General features: G+C 44.0%; 1 protein-coding gene across 2 annotated transcripts in view; it reads left to right on the top strand.

Annotated features, from left to right (window-relative positions):
- The window catches only part of NCBP1 (nuclear cap binding protein subunit 1), a 47,292-nt gene that overhangs the window by 20,689 nt on the left and 14,550 nt on the right, over positions 1-12,053 (top strand). For both annotated transcript variants that reach the window (XM_074994488.1, XM_074994487.1), the window contains exons 11-16: positions 327-437; positions 2,398-2,462; positions 4,501-4,563; positions 5,072-5,146; positions 8,441-8,544; positions 8,866-8,988. In XM_074994488.1, coding sequence (XP_074850589.1) covers positions 327-437; positions 2,398-2,462; positions 4,501-4,563; positions 5,072-5,146; positions 8,441-8,544; positions 8,866-8,988 — 541 coding nt within the window. The remainder of the gene's footprint in view (positions 1-326; positions 438-2,397; positions 2,463-4,500; positions 4,564-5,071; positions 5,147-8,440; positions 8,545-8,865; positions 8,989-12,053) is intronic.

Raw genomic sequence — 12,053 nt, 5'->3', positions numbered from 1 at the left:
TCTATGGGCCAGTGGTCCCCAAATTGAAAACATTCTTTGTCCCTGCCCCAGGGCCTAGGCCATGAATCCTTTAAATGTCTGGGTATAGCTTTGTGCTTTAGGGAAAGATGGAGCATCACAGACCTCGGAAATGAGGCAGAAACACGTTTTGAGTCCTCATAGCAAGAATTTAACAAATAAAACGTCTTATGTGAGTTGCCTGGCAGTGGAGTTTGTCAGAATCTGGTCAGTATTGTGCAGACGTGGGCATGAGGAGGGATTAGTTTGCATGTGTCTAGACTGAGCTCTGATAGCACGCTTTTTTTTTTTTTTTTTCCTCGCCCTAGGTGATATTTGCAGAACTTTTTCAGCTTCCAGTTCCACCACACATTGAGGTCATGTACACAACACTTCTGATTGAACTGTGCAAACTTCAGCCTGGCTCTTTACCACAAGTTGTATCCTGTCCTCGTTATTAAGGAGACTTGTAGCTTTGAATGCTTTTTTTTTAATTCTCTGGAAGGCTTTAGTGTTAGAGTCACTGCTAAAATTTACATTATTTCCTTCTTCCTCATAGTCATTTGAATAAAACAATGCAGACAAGTATTCACTGTAGTTCTGATACCCGAGTTTCTAGTGTCAGTGATGAGAAAAATCTACAGTGCTTTAAATACTAATTTTAAAAATAAATCCCAAATGCTGTATTAGAGATTATTTTAATTATGACATATAATTGCTTTGTAATGCAGGGAACAGATTGTCAGTAAACTCGGCATATTTACTTCAGCCAACAGAGCATGGTGGTTTCTCAGTTACTGTGACTCTGCTTATTAACTCTGTTAATATCAGGACCTAAAATTAGGTTACAAATACCAGCAGCATTTGTGTAAGTTGTATCACTAGATAATTCACTTGAAAGTGAATAGAGGTTCTAAGGCTTGTTAAACAGCAAACAGTTAAACAGCAAAATGGATATTTATTTTATAAGCAAACTAGAAAAGGTAAATTGTTAAGCTGTATTCTCCTTCCTTACCTGAAAAGATTCAAATAGAGACCTTTGTCCTGTGAGAGAGAAGGAAACCATTTAAACAGTGCAAGTAGCTTAAAAGGCCTTTATGGTGTACGACTTGTGAAATATAAAGTTTCGGATCATATCGCAGTTTGTGATTTATTGGTCAGGTAAAGTCCCTAAAATTTTGTGTCAAGTCTTTGTCACCCTTCTAGTATCATAATCTGAAATGAACCAGCTTTAAGTGGATGACTTGAGGAGGTGAACGTTTTCAGACTGTTCCTAACGCCCCCAAGAGTAATAGATTGTAACATATCAGTGTATGTAGTAAGTTTGTCTCTGAAATAGCTGTTGTAGTTTTTGTGCTGCATCGTAATGGAGATGTCTTCCCTATGCCCTGTTACATCATATATGCGGATACACACATCTCTTAAAGCTGGAAGGGACCTTGAGAGGTCATTGAGTCCTGTCCCCTGCCCTCCCAGCAGGATGTAATCACCATGCCTGACAAATTTTTTTTTTTAATCATTTGCCCCAGATCCCTAAATGGCCCCCTCAAGGACTGAGCTCACAACACTGGTTTTTAGCAGGCCAGTGCTCAAACCACTGAGCTATTCTTCCCCTACTACGCCCCCAGATCATCCCACAGATTTAAAAATATTAGTAGTTAAGAATCATGGTGGACTGTCATCCATTTTTGTCTGTTTTCTGTTTTAAATTCTTCCCTCCAATTTTTTTTTCTTCACCACCAGGTTTAGCAATATGTAGAGCACTGAGCGGGTAGAGAATTTGTATCCGCATCTGCAAAAGTGATCCACAGATATCCACTCATTTGCAGGGCTCTAGATAGAAAATTTATAGCTGTAACCACAAAAATGAGCCACAGATATTGAGTGGATAGCTGCAGATTTGCAGGGCTTTTAACAGTGTGGCCAAAAAGTGCAGTATTTATAGAAATTAAGATGAAAATTAGTGAAGGTGGTTTGTTCTTCTTGCTCCTTGGTTAGTGTTAGACCGCATCCTCTCCAAAAAACACTCTCTCTTCAGAAGCCAGAGTGTTGTGGTCACTGAAACTTGGGTCTCCGTAATAAGCCGGATGGCAACAAGTATAAATAGATATGCTGTTGTCTTGTACTGGGAATTCTGACCAACAGTGATAACTGTCCCGTTGGACTCTAATGAAAGAGAAGTACTCTCTTTAGGAACAGAGACAAGAGCCTGCCTATTGGGCAAAGTGCAGTTTCCCCATTTTTGGTGAAATTACCAGATTGCCCCAGGTTGGGATAGTTGAAAAGAGTATTACTGGGAAAGAAATCATCCTTCTGGAAACCCTCCTGGGAAAGTGGAAAGAGCTAATATAAGCTCTAATTTATCAGACTCCTCTTTTTGCCTTAATTAGACCCTTCTAGCTTGCACAAGCCACAGAAATGCTGTACATGCGTTTGGACACAATGAACACTACGTGCGTGGACAGGTAAGTGCTTATGCACTGAAGGGTGTTTTTCTCACTGAAAATGGGTCATGTGAAATTCTTCCTACTACCTACCTATGGGCTCCATTTAAAAAAAAAAATTGTAAATACTTAGAGTGTTAGCCTTTGAACACTAGTCTCAAGCTTTCTGAACGGAAGGGTGCTGTCTCCTTAACTCTTGTTCACCTTTCTCTGCTGAGATCCTTCTCTCCCTACTCTTAGAAAGGTACTTGCCTTACACTGCCAACCCACTGCCCTCTAGATCACTGCTTATGGGCATGGGCAAGTTATGGACCTGTCCAGGCCATGCTTTGCTGATGTATGTTACTTTCATTCTCTGGCCTGAAGCGGGGAGGGTTGTGGGTTGAGAACTGGTTTACAGTGGGATAGCAGGGTAAAGAAGGGGGACAGTTTGTTGTTCTAAGGGTTATGTGAAGCTTGTGAAATATGTTGTAAGAATTTAAATAGCTATGGAGAACAAATCAAAAAGACAATCTACATATGTGCAATAAGCAGTCTTGGCTTCTGTTCATAAAAAGGTATAAAGGGACCACTATGGTGAATCTGACTTACAGATGTGTGAAAATTGCAGACCCTGCACACCCCTCTTCCCCAGCCTGGGTATCAGTAGCAGTGCAGGCAGCAAAGGACTATTGAGGCATGCAGCATCCAGAAACACCAGAACTTAAGAAGGGAACACTCTCTGCATGGTTCTCTACACTCCCAAGCAGTGCCTTGTTTCAGCAGTGTAGTGTTCTGCTGCCAGCACCTTCCCCCTCTGCCTCCCCAGAACTTGAGCCTTCACTTGCTACATATACCCTGCATATTGCTGCATGTGTAGACAAGGCTAATGTTTGGTATCTGATAGCATGCATGCTAAGTTTACTACTTAGGGGTGCCTTACAGACCACTAAAATGGAGTCCCCTGGAGCCAAGTAACAAAGTTTTGTCATCATTTATGTAGGGGCCTGAAACTGCAGAATTGAACTTTTCATTCTTCCTAGTTTCCTTCATGGACCTCATTTGATTTTCTTTTAATGTTATATTAATGCTGGGGGAATTCTGCAATTGCTGCATTTGGAGCAATAATAAAATTTCATTACAGGCTAGTAATTGCTCTGAGCTTGTAAGTTGTGACCTGTTTAACCAGTGTCTTTTAATTGTTGGGAGGGAAGCTGCACCTTACAAAGGACTGTGTTAAGACATTTATCTGACAAATAGAAAAAACTTTTCTGCATGCCTGAGTCATGTGATATCTGATAAAATAGTGGAAATGAAAAATCTAGTAACCCCTTTTGAAATTGCTTGCTGTACTTTTATATGAATATCTGAGCAAAGTCCTCTGTGGATAGACTATTTATACAGTTCTCAAACTCTGAGCCTTTTGGAATGGGATGATTAGCAGGTATTGGTGGGGCAGAGGCAGCGTGGGAACTGAATTTCATAAGTGCCTATGGGACTGGTGAAAGCACGTCTCACTTACATAAACTGGAAACCCCAAGTCCTTTTTGCGCTACTGAAAATATCCCACTTGACTTGAGCGCTTAAAGTAAAGAATCTAAATGTTGCTGATCTTGGTATATCAGCACCTTTGTGTTCTGCTGTAAATGGAGCTGTAACATCAACTCTGACATATCAAAACAAAAAGCAGTCAAGTAGCACTTTAAAGACTAGCAAAATGGTTTATTAGGTGAGCTTTTGTGGGCCAGTCTGTCCCACGAAAGCTCACCTAATAAACCATTTTGCTAGTCTTTAAAGTGCTACTTGACTGCTTTTTGTTTTGATAGTGTATAGACTAGCACGGCTTCCTCTTTATTACTATTCTGACATATCAAATGTGAGTACACCTTTTTAACTAAATGGATAACACCCAGATAACCTACTGTGACTTTCTTCTGTCCATTTCTCAGAACATGCTTTTCTCAAATATTGAAATGTCTCTGGGCTTGTTTTTGACAAGTATAATTGAAACCTCTCATCTAATGATTTATTCTGTGAGTTATTACATACTTAATGGCACTATAACATTTCCCTCTTGAAGGTTCATTAACTGGTTTTCCCACCATCTGAGTAACTTTCAGTTCCGTTGGAGTTGGGAAGATTGGTAAGTTTCTGTTGGGATCTCCATTTGAGTCAGATATTACATACAGCTTATCTAGAATATGCCAGTGGTGCTGCTAATAGTTATCTGAAGCTATCTGTATTTAGCATCTCTCTAAAGCATTAATCACCATAATTCCTTAACTTTCTAACTATTTAAATTTAGCCAGGGTGCAAAACATGGTCTTTGGGTAACTGTGTAACTTAGTATATTGTAATCTGCTTAGTACAGTTCACATAGTGGGTTTTTTTTAACTGTAATTAGAAATCAGTTATTTTAGTATATATTTTGTGAGAATAAGAATCTATGTTGGCAGATCACAGATTCTTGTACCGTTATTTGATAGTACCCCCATCTCAAAATTGCTGATACTTTTAGAGAGCAGGAAAAACATTGTAACTTAACCAGGTTTAACCTGTGAACACTTTGTACTGCCCTGAGCCAATCTAAGAGCAGATTAAGAAGCAAATATAACACTTGCTAAAAGCTGTCAAATTTTGTACTTTGATAGGTCAGATTGTCTTACTCAGGACCTTGAAAAGCCAAAACCCAAATTTGTAAGAGAAGTCTTGGAAAAGTGCATGAGGTGAGTGAGGCTTGTGAACACACCACTTTTGCGTCATGGTCTTTACTATCAAGATTGGCTGGTCTTTTTGTTTACTTTAAGTTATTAGTAATTGGATTCCATTTAACTTTTGTGCCTCTATATGTACTTGTGAATCCTTTCCTATTCAGCCTATTTTCTTAATTCATGTTTTCAGAAGATGTCAATCTGTTTTGTTGTCTTGACGGATAGGACTCCTGGAAATATGCCAGTAATGGGACAAGTCTACTCCCCTAATAGATTGGAGAGGCAGTGCCTTTAAATGGGAATAGAAACATCCACACCTTTTAGATGCAAGTCCAGAGGATTAGACACTCCCTTTAGTGGGAGTTAGGTGGTGGAAATTGATTGTGGAGTATGGCAGAGGAGGTAATGTGGCTTGGAATATTGGTCATTCATAAACTACATGGAGGAAGGAAACATACTTCCGAGTTCTACCTTACTAATGGCATGCAAGTAACATAGCACGTAATTTTGATTGTTACTGAGGATCCAGGATTCTTCTTAACTTAAAAGGAAGTAATCAGTGCTTGTTAGTGCTCGGGATTGGTCCAGCAGCTGGTGATGGGGAGGAAATAAGGATAAAATTTTTCAAAGTGCATAAGTGATTAGGGCTTGGTTTACACTATAGTTAGGTCAACGTAAGACAGCTTAAGACAATCTAGCTGTGTCAGTGTCTATGCTGCAGCTTTGCTGCCATCAGTGTAAGTGCCCTACTACACTGACATAATCACCTCACCTTCACCAGAGGCACAGGGTTTATGTCAGTGTAGTTATGGCAATAGTGTCTGTGTATAGATGCCCATTACTTATGTTTACAGTTGACTAAAATTCCTGTCAATTTCACATCTCCAGCACAGTGCTGTGAAATTGACCAGAAAGACTGACAGGTTCCCTGCTGTGAATCCCACCTCTTGCTCACAGCTTCAGCTGTTTCCCTGGGGTGTGTGGAAGATCCAGCTAGTGCTTACCTGCTTTCCTGTCTCCACCCCCCAAGTTCCCTTATTCCCAGGTTTCCCCTCTTTCCACCTGGAGCCCTGCTTTACCCCAGCTCCCAACTCCAGGCCCAGCTGTCATGCACTGTGTGCTTGGACTTCAGCTCTCTGCAGAGTTCCCAGAGCTCTCAGCCTGTGGCTCTTTTGAGCAAAAACAGTAGCGGTGTGAAACTGACAAGCATTCCAGCATCACTGCTGGTAGGCTCTGTGCTGTGAAATTCAGCCCTGCTTGACTGTCAGTGCACTTAATTCATGTGATGCAAAAAGACCAGGTGAGGACACACTCCACTTGCAAAAAGGAAGGTAGTGTGGACCCCAAGAGATGACTGAATAATCACAGTGGTTGATGTTAGTCAAAATTAAGTCATCTAAATTATAGTGTAGCCAAGCCATAAGATCCCAAATGAAAACTGTTTTCACTTCTTTCTTTGAGTCAGGAAGTGTAGAAGGAGTAACAGCACTGACAGGTAAAAATATTCTGTCTGTGAATCCCTTCTATCTCACCTCAGATGTTGGTAGGCTGATTTCTGAAATGTTTATAAAGATGGAATGTAACTGAGGGTTAAAACAGATTAGTCAAGTTTATTATTATATTATTAGTTTATTCATTAATTTTTAAACTGTAACAGCAGTATCTTGTCTGTGATCCAAGTAGTATGTTCAGTGTTTGAATAAAATATGTCCATGGCTGATGGTGCCTCAGCTTTTCTGCAAGCAAAATTAGTTACGTAAATTTCACAATACAGTCATACCCCGAGATACACCCATTTGGGTTATGAGAATTCAGCTTTACGAGGAGTTTCATTTAATACCCCTACTTTGGCTTATGAGGCATTTCTTTGAATTTATGAGGACTGATTTGGATTTTGCACGCCTCAGCGGGACGCAGCCATCCTGCAGCGGGAGAAAGGCCGCAGCTGCTGCCCACCTGCCGCATCTCTCTGTAGTGCCCAGCAGCGGTTTCCTGGAGCCCCTGGCCAGCCGCAATGGGTGCCCACCTCCGGAGCCAGGAGAGGAGGGGACAGCGCCCATCCACGGAGCCGCCGCTCCAGGCACCTCGGCCTGCCCCTGCCTTTACCTTGACGCTGCTGTGGCTGGTCTGGGTCTCCGCCTCGGCGCTGCAGCAGCGGTGCGCCCTGGCCTGGCCAGTGGCCGCAGGCTCCTTTCGCTCCTGGTGGCACGGGCGAGGGCTGGGCAGAGGCTGGCGGCTCTGGTAGGCGAGCACCAAGGGGATGGAGCTGGCCGCATCTGTCTTGATGAAGAGGCCATGCAGAAGGGCGGCAGTGTCCTGCGAGAGGGTGGTGGTCTGGTGCAGGGAGGTGGACTCATCCAAGTCCCGGCAGTAGGTCATGCCACTCTGTGAGACATGGATGCTGGGTGTGCAGCCCGCCCCGGGTGGCTAGGGGGCTGCCGCCACCCGCCCTGTGCACCTGTGCCTTGGGTGCAGCTCGCCACCTGTGGCGTTCCGTCCCGTTTAGCACCTGGTTCGCCCGCTGCTGCTGTGTCGCACACCGCTGGTGGGGCCTCTCTGCCACGCAGCCCCGCATGAGCAAGGCATTGCCCCTTGCCAGCCGGGGGACCCCTGTGCCTGCCTAGCTCCCCATGCAGCCAGCCCCTGGCACCGCCCCCTCCCCGCTTAACCTAAGCTGCGCTCAGGCTGGGCTGCCTCCCTGTGCCCTGCCCACCCCCTTGCACCGGCCCTGCTTCTGCAGCCACAGGAAGCTACCCGGCTTTGCGCCTCCCTCGTAGCCCCATCTCTGCACTTGGGACAGCCCTGTGAAAGCAGGTAGACAGCCATATTATAGAGTAATTAATTAAGGGAAAATGCCTTGTTAGGTTGTGTTATGATAACTAATGTTAACTATTGAAGTAATTGTGTTTATTTTAATGGGATTTGGTGGTCCTTTTAGCATAAATGGGTGTAAATTTTGGGGCTCAGGAATGCATAAAATTTTTTCACATTGAAATTAATGGTAATTATGTTTTTGACTTAAGAGAATTCACCCTAAGAGGGGTTTTTTTAAGAATGAATTATCCTCGTAAGGTGGGGGAAGACTGCATAACTTGAAGTGCATCATAAAGTCAGTGTAGAAACCAGTTTCATTGGCTCTTAATGTCTGCAAGGAGATATCCACACAAATAGTAGTAGTAGTAAACAATTACTTGTTTTTTGGTCTGCCAGAATTAAAATATAATACGAGCTACTTTAAGGTGACACCCTTGGGTATCCCTGAAAATATTCCCATGTTAATTCCATTGCAACTATCTTTTTCTCTTGCAGGCTTTCATACCATCAGCGGATCATAGATATTGTTCCTGCTACCTTCTCTGTCCTTAGTCCTGCAAACCCATCGTGTATTTATAAATATGGAGATGAAAGCAATAGTAAGTGTAAAAGCTATTTAGAAAACTAATATTTTGATAGCATTTTGAAGACAAAGTTCATCTGTTCACTGAACATTAAAACAAGTTCACATCTTGAGAGGAATTGAAGATTTGTGAGTTGGCTGCTTATGGTGCAGGTGTAGCATATGAGCCTGCAGCTTGTTGCAAAATCCATATTTCCAGCATGACACAATCTTAGTTCTATTAATACAGAGCTGTAATTGTTGAATTTTTTTATTGTTCAAGGAAAAGTCCATGCTTTTCTGAGAAAGCACAGGCTGACATAAAACTAGATATTCAGACCTTTTGTCTTCTGTTCAGAATCTCTTCCAGGATATACTGTTGCACTATGTTTGACCATTGCCATTAAAAATAAGGCAAGTAATGATGAAATCTTCGGCATCTTAAAAGATGTGCCCAATCCTAACCAGGATGATGACGACGGTAAGAATATTCGAAATTATGTGTTACAATGTCATTTTTTCTATGTTCAAAGTTATTTTCATTATCCTATAGAACTAGGTACCTCATACATTGCCTCATGATTTCATAGCCTCTCTATTTAGCATCACTTAGCAGAAAACAGAACCAATATAAAATATTGAGTGTATTTTTGTTTATCTCTAGCCCCGCAAACGCAATCCATATTTATTACTGGGCTAGTGGTAGAAAGGAGTAAACTGGCATTTGAGATGTACTAAAAGGTAAATGAAATATTTCGCCACCAGGATAAAATTCTTGATATTAGTTTTGACTTAGAAAATGCAGCATGTTTTTTTTCCTAATTATGTGAGAGATCACTCCTTTGTAGATTTCTTTGCAGTTGAGGTTCGCTAAAGAGCTCAAGCTGTCATTCCTCTGGTTTAAATAAAATCAACATTTTTATAAGGGGGCTTTTATTTAGGTTCACTTCCCAGACTCATCCTTGCTCTAAACAGAGCCAGTGTCGTTCTGGTCGGGGCTTATCTTTTCTCAGGCGCTTTAGAAGGGAGGACAAATTAGGTTTGAGAGGTTGCATCTAAAGTTAGTAGTTTGGGTGGAAAAGAACTTGAATAATTCAGTAGTAATATGTGAGACTGTACAGGCACCTAGGTGAAGTTATATAATAAAAACCAAAATACATAGAGATAAATGTCTGAAATCAGGGAAAGAATGGATTATAGGAGTCCTAGAGGGGTAAAATTGCTTTTCCTCTGAAAAGAAGGATGTTGATATGAGTGCTTTTGTTTAAGTCCCAGCTGGACAAGGTCCTGGCTGGGATGACTTAGTAGGGGTTGATCGTGCTTGAAGCAGGGGGTTGGACTAGATGACCTCCTGAGGTCCCTTCCAGCCCTGTGATTCTGTGTGCTTTTGAAAGTCAGCAAAAGATTCTTTGCTAGGTTTGATAAAACTTTCAAATGGGAATGGAATCTTCCCTGCTGGTATAAAACAAGAGTTAGATGCTCACCTCCTATAGTGGGTAAGGGAGAAGTTGAGTTCTTCCTCGAATGTCCCCGTGGGTGCTCCACGATAGGTGTCGGGCTCGCCCCGGCACTGCAGATCGGATCTTTCCAGCAGTTTCTGCCGGACCGCGCATGCGCCGGACCGCGCCGCTCCTCTGCACGCTCCCGGCCACGTGCGCGATCCCGTCCCCGCCAGTTCCTTCTTAACCGCCATCGGCTGCAGACGGAATCTGCTCAGGCTGCGGCCAGCGTCAGCGTATTTAGAGTCTTTTTTTTTCAGAGTTTTAGAGTTCTCTTTCAGAGTTCTTAGTTAAATTGTTTGTTTTCTTTATTGCAAAAAGAAAATAATAATAATTATATATAAGTAGAAAGTCTTAAAAATGAGAGGAGGAGCGGAGGCACCCCAGGGACGTGAAGGCCAGTAGGCCTCCTGCTGCGGCAGGCTGGAGTCCGTGAGAGGGGAACAGGCACAGAGAAGGTGCTAAGTACCCTATTAACAGCTCAAAGACTCACCACAATGTCCTCTTTAGGATTCAAGAAGTGTGAGTCCTGCCGCGAAGCTATGCCGGCCTCTGATGGGCACAGTCAATGTATCAGATGCCTGGGGGAATCACACGTCACCCAGAAATGCTCCTTCTGTGCAAAGCTCATGGCCAGAGCCAGAAAGGACAGAGAAATGCGGCTGAAAATGCTGCTGTTTGATAAGGCCCTCCAGCCAGACGTGCTGGAGAGGCCTCAATCGGAGGGACCCACAGGGCTCCATAAAAGGAAGGCGGTGTCCCTCACCCCCTCAGTGTAAAAACAGAGGAAGCTCTCTCCAGCCCGATCCCTGCCGGCGGTCACAGCGAGCGGGACGGGCGTAGCTCATAGCCCCCAGCCACAGTCACAAGCGAGCAGCAGCGCAGCAGCACACGTGGCAGAGGCTGAGCCTCCGATTACTAAACAGCCGGCCCGCGCATTCAGAGCATTACTTCTCTCATGGATTCGCTTCCAGAAGATAAGCCGGTGCTGAAGGCCATCGTGCAAGAGGGCTATGCAGCCTCAAGGACGGGAGTCCAGATCGCCCTGGACGTAGCGGACACGGCGGCACGCTTAACAGCTACGGCAGTGGTCATGCGCAGGGAATCCTGGCTCCAGACATCGGGTATCCCGAGGGATCTGCAGGCAAAAATTGTCGATCTCCCTTTCGACATGGCAGAAGTTGTTTGCAGAGTCAACTGATTCGGTCCTTCATTCCAGTAAAGACTCAAGAGCGACACTCAGAACCCTGGGTATTTATACCCCTCCATACAGAAAGAAAAAGTATTACCCTCAACAACGGCGATACCCGTACCAGCCTCAGCGTGCTCAGTACCAATGGGGCTATGACCAAGGGCGGCATCAACAGCAACAACAGTATAGAACTCCCAGGCGACGTTCCCAACAAGGCCATGCATCCTTGGGGCAGGCCCAAAGGCAACAAGTTTGACAGACAAGATCGAGGGCTGCACTATTACTACCATCGCGCAATGTCATCCACAATTAATGTTCCATCATCGCCTCTGACCGTTCCACTCACAATGGCAAAAGATCACCACAGACAAGTGGGTACTAGAGATCATAGCCACGGGTTACGTGATCCCCTTTCAGTCTCTCCCACTGCCAAGACCTCCGCCCAGGCCTCATCTCAGGGATGCCTCCCACGAGGCGAAACTCAAGCACGAGGTGGACCACCTGATGCTTATAGGGGCGGTCGAAAGAGTGCCGGAGCAACTTCAAGGGAAAGGGTTTTATTCACGATACTTCTTCACAGAGAAGAAAACAGGAGGCTGGAGGCCCATCTTAGATCTTCGGGGCCTCAACCGGTACTTACGCAAACAATGCTTTCGGATGATCACAGTCGCCTCTATACTCACGGCACTGGACGATGGAGATTGGTTTGCAGCCCTCGACTTACAAGATGCGTATTTTCATATAATGATCCACCCGGCTCACAGACGTTTTCTCTGGTTTATGGTCGGCAAAGAACATTTCCAATACAAGGTTCTGCTGTTCGGCCTCTCCTCGGCCCCCAGAGTCTTCACCAAG

This window comes from Carettochelys insculpta, chromosome 5 (genome assembly GCF_033958435.1).
Source record: "Carettochelys insculpta isolate YL-2023 chromosome 5, ASM3395843v1, whole genome shotgun sequence".
Taxonomy (NCBI): Eukaryota; Metazoa; Chordata; order Testudines; family Carettochelyidae; genus Carettochelys; species Carettochelys insculpta.
Note: the sequence above shows the minus strand (reverse complement) of the source record. Positions and strands in the feature narration are given on the sequence as shown.